At 40.9% G+C, this 12,851-nt stretch overlaps 1 protein-coding gene across 1 annotated transcript in view; it reads right to left on the bottom strand.

Annotated features, from left to right (window-relative positions):
* Positions 1 to 64: 64 nt before the first annotated feature.
* LOC107678949 (uncharacterized) overlaps positions 65 to 12,851 on the bottom strand; it is a 22,240-nt gene continuing 9,453 nt past the window's right edge. Inside the window, exons 24-40 of the mRNA XM_016474347.1 lie at positions 12,397 to 12,609; positions 12,064 to 12,234; positions 11,851 to 11,988; positions 7,622 to 7,671; positions 7,404 to 7,536; positions 7,237 to 7,319; positions 6,275 to 6,401; positions 6,002 to 6,192; positions 5,644 to 5,734; positions 5,413 to 5,548; positions 4,615 to 4,796; positions 3,458 to 3,613; positions 2,209 to 2,342; positions 1,987 to 2,120; positions 1,074 to 1,168; positions 674 to 980; positions 65 to 575 (exon numbers count right to left, since the gene is read on the bottom strand). Of these exons, the coding sequence (XP_016329833.1) occupies positions 499 to 575; positions 674 to 980; positions 1,074 to 1,168; positions 1,987 to 2,120; positions 2,209 to 2,342; positions 3,458 to 3,613; positions 4,615 to 4,796; positions 5,413 to 5,548; positions 5,644 to 5,734; positions 6,002 to 6,192; positions 6,275 to 6,401; positions 7,237 to 7,319; positions 7,404 to 7,536; positions 7,622 to 7,671; positions 11,851 to 11,988; positions 12,064 to 12,234; positions 12,397 to 12,609 (2,418 nt within the window). The 3' untranslated portion in view covers positions 65 to 498. The remainder of the gene's footprint in view (positions 576 to 673; positions 981 to 1,073; positions 1,169 to 1,986; positions 2,121 to 2,208; positions 2,343 to 3,457; positions 3,614 to 4,614; positions 4,797 to 5,412; positions 5,549 to 5,643; positions 5,735 to 6,001; positions 6,193 to 6,274; positions 6,402 to 7,236; positions 7,320 to 7,403; positions 7,537 to 7,621; positions 7,672 to 11,850; positions 11,989 to 12,063; positions 12,235 to 12,396; positions 12,610 to 12,851) is intronic.

The raw sequence follows: 12,851 nt of genomic DNA, 5'->3' as shown, positions 1-12,851 counted from the left end.
ACACACACAGATCTGTGAGTGAAGATAGGTATTTTGGTAATTCACTCACATTTATCAGGAGTCGTAAGATGCATGTTAATTTTATTGAAGACAAAAAAAATAATTTTACAGTAACAGTGAATGTGAAAATAATATTCTACTATTAAGGCACAAAATAATTTGCTATTCTATCATATTAATTTAACAAAATTGTGATTTCCTTCATTTTTGTCAGAAAATGTGTAAATATTTTTATTAGACTAGACTTATGTTTTAAATAAGTTCACAGATTTTTTATACAATCATTACAAATTAAATTAAACAACTTCAGAACAAATACGATTATAAAGACACAAGAGAGACACAAAAATCAACTAATATTAAGTACTGATATCAATCTAATATTGCTCTGATTCATTTCTGATGTTACATTATTGATCCAATGGAGCACTTGTGTTACTCTAAATGATTTCTGATAATAATTTCATAGATTTTTGATTATGGATATTGTATCATGTATCATGTGAAGATCAGAAGCCACACACAGGACACGACGAGCCACAGGCCTGGACCGAGACGAAGAGCTGATGCAGACCCTGAAACATACACACACACACATCATTAGCACTCGACTGATCACACACGGGTCTGATGATGAATCTCAGTGGATCAGAGAGAGTGGGTGTGGCTTTACCCTGAACAGTGACAGTCGCTGCAGCTGATTGGCTGGGAGCCGTTGACTGTGTGCCGCTGCCCGTGACGCTGCTGTTAGCGGGGCTGTTGTTAGCGGGGCTGCTGTTAGCGGGGCTGTTGTTTTGGACGGTGGCGGGTGCAGATGTGCTGGGATCGGCTCGGCCTCCATGCAGACCCACGTTCAGCGTGTCTAACTGAGACTGCGGCTGTGAGGAGATCCAGGCCTGAACCACAGAGTCCTTCTCAAACACCTTCAGATCGGCCACGGCTGAACCCATGAGAGCGCGCACATCAGACACGCTCAGACCCTGAAACACACGCGGCATACAGTCACACTCACATCCACACTGAGAGGAACGTGTGTGTGTGTGTGTGTGTGTGTGTGTGTGTGTGTGTGTTACCGTCACAACAGGTATGCTGAGGCTCCTGAAGGTGTTGATGTCCATAGTGATGTTTGAAGAGGCCAAAGCCCTCACATCCTCAACCGGAGTGCCACCTACACACACACACACACACACACACACACACACACACAGACACACACACACACACACTTTATTATGAAAAAGCAACACACATGTAAAATTATGCAAACCTCGATAGATCCTTTGGTTAGGTTTCATGTAATAGTGCAAAGGATGATATCCATCCTAGTTTTCTGTCTAAAAATGCTTAGAATAATGCCTAAAAAACAGATTCTCCATTTATGATGCATCATGTCTCAAATGTGAACTATAACGCACATTTGGCTGCTTTCTGCATGTTCTTTATGCTGTTTGAGGTTGAATTAAAACCAAATATTGCCATATTATTCTAAAAATTGAAATGTATGGTTCAGATTGCTCAGTTCATATAGGGCTATGAGTTTTTCCTAAAATGGCTCACCACTGGAGCCTAGTGGAAAGGTTTGGTACTACACGAAATTGAAGTTTTACTGAAAGCTCATTTTAAAGATATCAACCTCAAATTTGGAACACATCTTTAGTTTTGTAGCTTTGAATTTCTAGCAGCTTTAGGTTTTACACATGTTTTGTAAAATACATTTAACATGTAGTGCAGTATATGTAAAGTCTTGCATTTTTAAAAGTAAAGCCTTAAGTCTGTGCTCCAAAGAATGTAAGATTTATGACAGTTTAAGTTGGAAATGTCATTTTCAGGTCAATGCATAAAAAGTGGGACTGACAGTTAAAAGGTTAAGGGTGGGTTAGAGTTGAGAGTTAACTTTAGCAAACATCACTTCTGTACAAACCCACTGAGTGTATGAGATATCTGTGTGTGTGTGTGTGTGTGTGTGTGTGTGTGTGTGTGTTTTACCGAGGTAAGGGCTGATGAGGTGGAAGTAAATGGGGCCGTTGCTGCGTTGAGCTCTGAACGAGGAGTTGGCAGTGCTGTACAGAACTGATTTCTGCTCATATGAACACAAGGACAGATCCAGAACTTCTGCATTGCTGCACACGAGCAGAGAGAGACATGAATGACTGAATGAAGTGAGCTGGCAAATGACTGTGTGAGCGAGGGTTTGAGTGTGTGTAGTACCTCAGGTCTCTTTCTGTGATGCTCTGAAGTGTTGAGATGTTCAGTGCGCAGATGTTGGAGCCGATGACGTTCAGCTCGTTAGTGCCTAAAGTGTGACCGGCCACACTCAGATACCTGAGGATCACCTCCTTACTCTACAACACACACACACACACACACACACACACACACACACACACACACACACAGGTTATCTAGCTCCGCTCATCACTTCCAACATTTCATGTATTAAGTTCACGGTAATGTCTAACAAATGTTATTTTGTCCTTCATTTTATGACAACACTTCACAATAGTTAACATTAGCTCATGTGTTAACTAACATTAACAATTAGTTAATAAAAATACAAATGTTCATTGTTAGTTCACATTAGCTCAGGTCCATTAAATAATTTACATTTATGCATTTAGCAGAATGTAGAAATTAACATGAACACGAAAAAAAATGTCCCAAAGCATTTAACAATCGTAGTTATATTTTACCTAATATAGTTATATAATATTAACAAAAGAAACATTATGGTAAAGTATAGCACGCTACAATAAGGTCTCATTTGTTGATAGTAGTTTATGCATTAGTTAACATAAGGATTATGGGTTATACTTTATTTTAAGGTGTCCTTGTTACAGTGTAATTATACATTTAGTATACAATTACTGAGTAATATTAATTAACTCCATGTACTTACGATATGGTTAGGGTAAGGATTATGGTTTGGCTTAGGGTTACTTGTAATTATGAATGATTTATTGTTATTATAATAGTAAGTACATGTAACGTGTAACAAGGATACCTTAAAATAAAGTGTTACTGCAATATGTTTTGCAGCAATTATTAACCTTTGTTAATGTTAGTTAATAAAATAGTTCATTGTTCATGTTAGTTCACAGTGCATCAACAACTGTTAACAAATACAACTTTTAACTTTAATAATGTCTTTGTAAATGTTGAGATTAATGTGAACTAACATTAATAAATGCTGTAAAAGTATTTTCCATTGTTAGTTCATGTTAACCCTGCTGAAAAAAAAAAAACAGCCTACGCTGGTTGGCTGGTCTTAGCTGGTTTAAGCTGGAGGTAGCTAGTTTTAGCTGGTCTCCCAGCCTGACCGGCTAAAGAAGTGGCCAAACCCCCCCTAAAACCAGCCTGCTGACCAGCTATGACCAGATAACCAGCTTAGCTTTTAGCAGTTTTTCTCGGCAGGGAATTAATGTAGTTAAGGTAGTTTTAGTCACAGAAAAGCACACACCTTGTCTTTGTCCCATTCTCCGTTGTTTGAGTCCATCAGTGCGGCGAGCGTGTCGATGCTGGTGATGCTCCAGGTCCTGATCTCGTCGACCGTGGCTTGCCGTGAGACAGACGCAAGTAACTGCAGCGTGCTGTCGGAGAGTCCAGCCGGATACACCTGGAACACAGCGTCCAAGGCTCAGTGCTTGGACCACTTCTCTTCTCCATCTACATGACATCATTAGGATCTATCATTCAGACGCATGGCTTTTCTTATCACTGCTATGCTGATGACACTCAACTCTACTTCTCATTCTAACCAGATGATCCGACGGTAGCTGTTCGCATTGCAGCCTGTCTGAGAGACATTTCTGGCTGGATGAAGGACCATCACCTTCAACTCAACCTTACTAAGACAGAACTGCTCGTGGTCTCAGCCAACCCAGCACTTCCTCACACCTTCTTTATACAGCTAGGTTCATCAACCATAACTCCTTCCAGGACAGGACTGGACTATTGTAATGCTCTCTTGGCGGGCCTTCCTGCATGTACTATCAAGCCTCTGCAACTGATCCAGAATGCAGCAGACAGAGTGGTCTTCAACGAGCCGAAGAAAGCTCACGTCACACCTCTCTTCATCAGTTTGCACTGACTGCCAGTAGCCGCTCGCATCAAATTCAAGGTACTGGTGCTTGCCTACAAGACAACCACTGGTGCTGCACCGATATACCTAAACTCGCTAGTTCAGACCTACACGCCCTCCAGAAGCTTGTGTTCTGCAAGTGAACGGCGCCTTGTGGTGCCATCCCAAAGAAGCACAAAATCACTCTCACGGACCTTTTCCTGGACTGTCCCCAGCTGGTGAACAACCTGCCTATCTCAATCCGAGCAGCCATTTTCAAAAAAAACATCTAAAGACACATCTTTTTCGCCAGCACCTGACCATCTAATACTAGCACTTACCCATTCTATTCTATTCGTTTTGGTCGAATTTATCTATAAACATTTTTTTTTTATATCCTTGATATGTGCACTGTGCTAGACTAACTGAGACTTGTCACAGCACTTGTATATTGTTGCTCTCTCGTTGGTCTGTCTGCTTCTACTTTGTAAGTCACTTTGGATAATAGCATCTGCCAAATGACTAAATGTAAATGTAAGTGTAATCAGCTCACTCACCTGCTTCAGCTTGCTCAGAATGATTCTCTGGAAGTCGTTGTCATCCACCTTCTCCGTGATGGCGGCCAGGTTACCTCTGAGGACCCTGGTGCTCATACAGGCGTCGAACTGGGCCGCGGTGTAGCCGAAGGGGAACGAGGCGTCTGTGATCGTGGCTTCCGTGATGTTTCCCGCGGTGCAGTCTGACCGACACAAACATCAACACGGTCAAACAATCCTGTGACAGCTATGAAACACTCCTCTTTATGTCACAGAGGTTCACCGTCACATGTCAACTATTATTTGGCCCAGTTTAAGCATCCTGGTTATTCTTCGTCTACTTCTTCCTCTGATTGGCTTTCTGACGCAATAATCAACACCAGCTTCATGCCTCTATGTATTCCTATGATTGTCTGAACTCCATATGCCTTTCCAAGGTATTATCCACAGTGATTTATTTAAATAATCTTGGATTTGACTGTAAAATGCCAATTAAATACCAAAGCTGGTGGTGTAGATGGCAGGCAGGCGGTCTGGCTGTATCTTTGAAATGATTTGATGTATTAAAACCAAACTTGAAACCTGTCATCATCTCTGTGCTCTTAAAGTATTCACCAAATTTCAAGTCTTGATCACATACTGGTCAAAAGTTATTTGAAATAATATATCCATCTCTGGTCATCTACATCATTGCTGCTTGCAGCTATTTTTCTTTAAATATATAATGTACTATCAATTTAATTACACATAATATATCTTCATGATAAGTTATATGACAATATATTATCATTCTTATAAGTCATCGTGTGTGTAATTTACCTGCTGAGCGCCCGATTCTGCTTCGAGCGTCTAACTCAGCGTTGCAGTTTTTAAAGAGCTTCTTTAGTTTCGGCTTCTCCGTGTTTCTCGTCCTCAGGAACGGCATGAACACCTTCATGTACTTCCTCTTCACAGGCTGGAACACACACACACACAACACATAAATAAAGCAGCAGTTGACACACCTGGAACCAATGAAGGAAGGATGAGTCAGAGAACAAGCGTTCGTACGGCGCTGAAGCGGCTCCAGAAGTCGTCAGTGAAGTACAGTGGCAGGGTGTCGAGGCGCTCCAGTGTCTGCTGATCCCAACCAGAAGATTTCCTGAAACCCAACAGAGTTCATTTATACAGCGCTTTACACTAAACAGACAGCCTTACAGTAATAAACACACTGTTTCATAAACACGTTATTTAATTCATTGTCAGTAACACTCATAATAAACCCTGTTCTGCAGGGTAATAGAGTTTTCTGATGTTTGTTTCATATCACGTGTGCAGTTCAGTGCAATAATTCTAATGATCACAGTCAACTCAAGTTTGTTGAATGACTGAACTGTAAATGAAGAGCTCTTTGCATGATTTTTCTCACCCATAGACAGTTTCTCCTGAGAGCAGCAGCGATTGCACAGCGCTGATCTGAGCGTCGGACAGATCGTGGCAGTTTTTCAGGCTCTCAATAATGGCTGGATCAGAGTTTTGGATGTAGATGGGGTCGAGAGTGCAGGTCAGGTTACCCAGAACCTCCACGTGATCCTTGCTTAGCCTTTGACCCGAAATACTCTGCAACAACATACACACTTTACAAGAGTCTGGGGTAGAAATGCTGTGTGCGTGAGTGTGTGTGTGTGTGTAAGCTGCTCACCAGACAGTTTTGTGCGTTGTTGAACAGAGTCTTCTGTTTGTCAAGGACACTGGAAAGAATGGAGTAATCTGCTGTGCCCACAGCGCTGAAATACGAGCGGCAGTTCGCCTTCTCCACCTCCTCATAGCTGATCGACAAACATCAACAAATTACCACAAACGAATAGATGGACAAACCAAACCACAGATGACAAGAAAATCAAACAAACACTCTGAAAGTGAGAAGTTAGGTATCAAGAATAAAGCAAAAATAATCAAACATTCATAAATGAAATAAAAGGACACTCATAAAGAAGAGGATGTTTAGGAATTTGTCATTTTTAATTGTAATTTGTGTACTTCAGTAATGACCATTTCTAATTCTTGTCACTCTTTGTGGAGTCTGTTGTCCAAGAGCACAACATGCACAAGTAGGTCTGCACGATTATGACAAAAATCATAATTGTCGATTATTCCCTTGAAATTGTAATTGCAATTATTAATTACGATTATCACAATTTACATTGAATGATGTTTATATGATGCAACTGCATGCCGTATTTTTATATGAAAATAAACAAGATGAAAACACTCTAACTGAAAAACTTTTAGTGCTTTTCTATAGTATTAAGCCTCAAATGTCAACTACACATCGGATTGGTTTCTTCTTTAAATTATAAAAAAGTTAAAATATGAATGGTATTATAATGTTATACTAAAACTAAAACAATGGAAAAACCCTTAAGATAACAGGTAGAAAGAAATAAACGCATCTTAAGCACACAGAATAACATAAGTGGACTTTGAATGATTAATTGCAGCTTTGAATGATTACGTAATTGTGGCATCCATAATTGTAATCGGTAATAATTGGTGAAGTAGTGAAACACCTCTTCTGCGCAGCTGAGATTTGGTATGATAGCAATACTCGTTTGTTTTCTATCTTGGATAATTCAACTTTACTTTCAGTTGCAAGGTACTCACTTGTAGTAAAGCAGGATGTCTGAAGGTAAATCTGTGAAGCTTGGCGAAGTCTCGTCTTTCATGTAGTTGTACATGCACATCAGCTAGAATACAACAATTAAAGAGTTTAATGGTAAACCTCACAGACGCAGACGTAAGTCCTGAGCGGACGTGAGTAAGGTGTGTACCTGACTCTCCTTCAGCTGGACCTTCTGCCGTCCCGACCGACGTCTGCAGGCTTTGACCAGCTGCTTGACCTTGGGCTCGGCGAGCGTCCGGACAGACGTGCAGGTGAAGCCCTGCAGCAGCTCCTCAGACAGCCTGCAGAGGGAGACAAACACACTCATAAAACACCTGCTGCGTCTGTACTGTCTGTGAAAGAGCATAAGTGTGATGAGTCACTCACTTCTCAGTGTCCTCAGTGAGACTCGCCACAGAGCCGAACAGCATCACGGCCTGCGACACGACAGAAAATCTCTCACAAATTTCTCACATATTTTTTTATTTTTCAGTCTCTGACAAGTTCAAATAAGGGTTTTCAGAGACACTTAACAGTAAGCTCCAACTAGTTAACAACAATAAAAATGTTAATTGGAAGTTCATGTTCAGGTCGATTAAGTAATACAGTAACTCTTCATAATCAGGAAAACTATTATCTAGTTGCTTAGTAGCATGCAAAATACTAGCATATCAGCTGTTTATTAGTCCTTATAAAGCACATATTCCTGCCTTTTTCTGCATGACCATATTCTGGATCCCTTAAACCTACAACATACAACTACACTTTAAACTATCAATAGCTAGCAAATTAGGAGTTTGTTGTGGGAAAATTCTAGTTGATAGTGAATATGTGTTCCCCTAACTTGCTTCCAATAATATTAACAGATACAGCTTTTGATTTTAATATGTGACCCTGGAGCACAGAAGCAGTCATAAGTAGCACAGCTATATTTGTAGCAATAGCCAACAATACATTGTATGGGTCAAAATTATGGATTTTTCTTTCATACCAAAAATCATTAGGATATTAAGTAAAAATCATATTCCATGAAGATATTTTGTATATTTTGCAAATTTCCTTCTGTAAAAATATCAAAACTTAATTTCTGTTAGAACCACTATCGTAAAAGATGATTGATAGTTAGCATACAGTTTGGATTGGCGGTATGGTTCTGTTCTGGGCAGAACTCCCTGCGCATCCATGCAGCCTAGCATGGACAAGAGCAGGGAGAGCAGCGATAACCCCCCAAAACAAAACCACATGCTGATATCCCCCAACACAAACTGATAGCAAAATATCAAAGCCTTAAGCAACAAGCATGTTGCCCTTAACCAATGACCAAAAACAAATATGTTGCCAAAAATCGTGTTGCCTTTAACAGATGACCTAATGAATATTTCCAATACCTTAAAAGCTTAAACAACATGTTCTCAATAACAACAGGTAGACTTAAGAAAAACATGTTTCCAATTCAACCACTCCTGAAAAAACAAGCATGTTCCGAATAACGACCGGATTGCTCTGGAACAAGCATTTCCCAACAATATAGCTATAACTTAAGAACAAGCATGTTCCCAATAATGACCAGGTAGCTTAAGAACAAGCATATTCCTAATACGACTAGATAGCTTAAGAACAAGCATGTTCCCAATAATGACCAGGTAGCTTAAGAATGAGCATATTTCCAATACGACTAGACAGCTTAAGAACAAGCATGTTCCCAATAATGACCAGGTAGCTTAAGAATGAGCATATTTCCAATACGACTAGACAGCTTAAGAACAAGCATGTTCCCAATAATGACCAGGTAGCTTAAGAATGAGCATATTTCCAATACGACTAGACAGCTTAAGAACAAGCATGTTCCCAATACGACTACAGCTTTTAGAACAAGCATGTTCCAATAACAACCAGATAGCTCTGGGACAAGCGTGTTCCCGACAATACAGCTATAACTTAAGACCAAGCATGTTCCCAATAACGACCAGGTAGCTTAAGAAAGAGCATATTTCCAATACGACTAGACAGCTTAAGAACAAGCATGTTCCCAATATGACTACAGCTTTTAGAACAGGCATGTTACAATAACAAACAGATAGCTCTGGGACAAACATGTTCCCGACAATACAACTATAACTTAAGAGCAAGCATGTTCCCAATAACAACCAAGCTTAAGAACAAGCATGTTTCCAATACGACTAGACAGAAGAAGCGTGTCTGATACAGGAACAGAATCAACACTGAACAGACGGCTGCATCTAAAACTGAAATATGCTGCCTTTGGAGGACACATTTCAAGGTAGGAAGGCATCAAGACACGTCGAATCCAAAGTTAGCTTCAATTCCTGCCTCCTGAGATACCTCATCTGGTCGATATTAAAGGCAGAATAGATGTATCCTTCACTGCCTTGATACTCACAATCCTTTGTGTCCTATCCCGTGATGGTTGAGCAAAATAAAGATGGCGTCTGAAGTTATTTCTAGCGAGAAATTAGTATTATTAAGTAATTAAGTATTCGCTTAGTTATTACCAAAGCTCGTTCTAGTTTGTTGTAGATCATTGAACATTAAGCTGCCTCTGAAGCATGTCCGATATCAGTTTAATGAGTTACCTTCATGAACAACCTAGGCTGCTGTCTCGCTGCCTATCAGCCAATGACTTCGCAGGCAGCGAGACAGCAGCCTAGGTTTTCGGATGCAGATGACTTCAACTGAAAAACGACCATGTACCATTTTCTCTTGGAGCTGCGCCGCTGCAGAAATGATTCAGTTTGCACCATGGTCGTTATTTCCTGCTGCTTAAATCTGTGCTGTAGTGCTATAAAAATAAAGTCGACTTGACTAGGTTAAAGGGAACAGAACACACAGTTTCGGCCAATCTCATGTTAATCTTGTAGTATTGCATCATTCACATCTCTGAAGAGTCTTCAGTTTTACGATTCTCTCCGAAAACAGCCGAGCTCCTGGAGGCGAGCCGTGGGCAGAGCTGAAGAGTCACGAGCACTTACGGGCCGACTGGCAACAAACACAGACATTTGATGCAGTTTTACAGCAGTTCCTAGTCATGACCGGGATCTTTTATCGCTGGGACTGCTCCGTCTTTCAGCATCAAACGATGTGCAAATCCAGTGTCAGATTGTACCTTGTTATAAAACATACGTCACCGAAGTGACGGGAACAACAAACACGCTCGTGAAACTCCGTTGCTGCCCTGGAAAAACAAACCGCATCCACTGTACATATAACACTGAATAAGGTTATCTTTTCCTCACATCCAAAAACACACATCTTTAGAGACATTCTTCTCGAGCAAGTAACTGCAGCGCTGCCGATGACTTCCGTAACCATGAACAAAACGCGTTGAGCGGTGCACTCTTGCTCTCGCTCGGGTCGCTGAGTACGCGCGTGCACACAAGAATCCAACTCTTAACAGTGTAAAGAACTCAGAATGCATGAAATGGCATTAGACCCCCCTTTAAACGCAGCACATTGCAGAGACGAGCCAGTGCCAACAGATAGTACCGCATATAAGCATTTAACTGAAAACATCTAAATGAGCCTAATAAAGCAATAGGTAGCACGGATAGCCTTAGCAACACGCATGTTGCCAATAACCTGAGAGCACTGAAAGGAACTTAGCTTGTGAAGACGTTCGAGAGAGTGAAACATAGCAGCTGTGGTGTAGATGCTTGATCTCTTGACATCCTTCTTGGGGATGAAGTTCCCATCTGAACTTGTTCTTGAGTCAGTCACATAACGTTGTGGAGTTCATGTCAATAATGTAGCAGTGTGTGAAATAATGCTAACTCAGTTACTTCCGAATCAGGCAGCTTATGATCAATGCGGTTAATTCACGTGTTCGAGTTAACAAATGTTGTGTCCATTGGGGAAATGAATTCCACTTGCTAAATTCCCGATTCCTAGTGATGATGGTGTCTTGCTTGCCGAATTCGCCATTTAATTAGCTATTGAGCAATGTGAAAACTGCTGATAATACTGAGGGACCTTATATATGAATGCTTAGATAGGTGTCGTATTCCTATAGATAGATGGGGATCAGCTGAGAGTCAGCTGATGCGAGCTTGACTAATGTGACCTGCCAGAACTAACATTTAATTTGGACAACTTTAAAGATGATTTTCTCAATATTTTGATTTTTTTGCACCCTCAGATTCCAAATTTTCAAATATTTGTATCTCGGCCAAATATTGTCCTATGCTAACAAACCACACATCAATGGAAAGCTTATTTAATCAGATGATTTATGAATCTCAGTTTTTTTTAAAACTGACCGTTATGACTGGTTTTGTGGTCCAGGATCACATATATTAGTAAATGTTGAAATTGACATTAAGTTTAATACAAGCTTTAGAGGTATTTTTCACTGTTAGTTCATGTTAACTAATGTAGATAACTAATGTTAACAAATACAACATTATTGCAATGTGTTACCGGGTTTTCTGTTTTTACATGATTTTTCATAGTGGTGATTTGTGGTGAACTGCATAGAAACCAGGGGGGTCAACTTGACCCGAACACCATCGTAGGAACAAAAGTTTTGCCTCTTCCATCATCATTAAAACAGTGTAAAAAGCACAGGTCATATGAAATAAACACGGTAGAAATGTCGGCACCTGCTCCTGTGTCCATTGCTTCTGATTGATCAGCGTGACGTTCACAGAGTCCTGAGAGATCAACAAGACGCGCGGGATCGAGCCAGCCAATGCGTCCGGAACATTCTCGATGACTTTAGTTTCATCTATAGACACGATCTGAGGAGGAAAGGATGATAGAATCTGAGAGAGGGTTCAGATGTAGAGGTGACCATTACTTGGTTAAACACATGCCTTCATGACATAAACCAGCTGCAGGATTTCTGGCGCTGAGAGGATGTTGCTGATGAATGTGGGATTTTGGGATATGGCCAGGAGCTCTGAAGATTCAATGCTGGAGATGGTTTCCGCAGGAACGCCCTTGACGAGCGTCCCGAGAGACAGCAGCGAGGGGCCGGTGTTCAACTGAAAAACACCCAGAAGTTCGCTGGTTTAATTTCTCAGAAATGTTGTCTTATTTTTTTTATATATTCTATGTCAGTTAACAGTTTTGATATAGTTTTTCTGTTCTTGTGATATTCAGCTCCAACTCTCAAAAATGCAGCTGGAAGCGTTATTTAGACTCACTGGAAAGTCGGACTCGATGAGAGTCTGTATGACTGCGTTGGCTTGACCCTGATTCCAGCCGTTGACGGCGCTGAGGGTCGAGAGTGCGCCCTTGATGACATCAGCGGAGGCGGAGCTTATCTGAGCCTCCGTCAGGCCCACGCTCTGACTGCCGAGCAGCTGGATGGTGGAGGAGGAGAGCGAAGGGAGATTGGTCGCGAGAGCAGACGTGATCTGAAACGAAGATGAAGCAGGTCAAATGAGGTCAACTGATCAATGAATTGATTGATTGATTGATTGATTGATTGATTGATGGACTGACTGACTGGCTGACTGACCGGATTGATTGATTGATTGATTGATTGACTGACGGATGGACGGACTGACTGACTGACTGACTGACTGACCGGATTGATTGATTGACTGATTGATTGATTATTTGACTGACTGACTGACTGACTGACTGACTGACTGAC

Source organism: Sinocyclocheilus anshuiensis, unplaced genomic scaffold (assembly GCF_001515605.1).
Source record: "Sinocyclocheilus anshuiensis isolate Anshui unplaced genomic scaffold, SAMN03320099.WGS_v1.1 scaffold2286, whole genome shotgun sequence".
Lineage (NCBI taxonomy): Eukaryota > Metazoa > Chordata > Actinopteri > Cypriniformes > Cyprinidae > Sinocyclocheilus > Sinocyclocheilus anshuiensis.
Note: the sequence above shows the minus strand (reverse complement) of the source record. Positions and strands in the feature narration are given on the sequence as shown.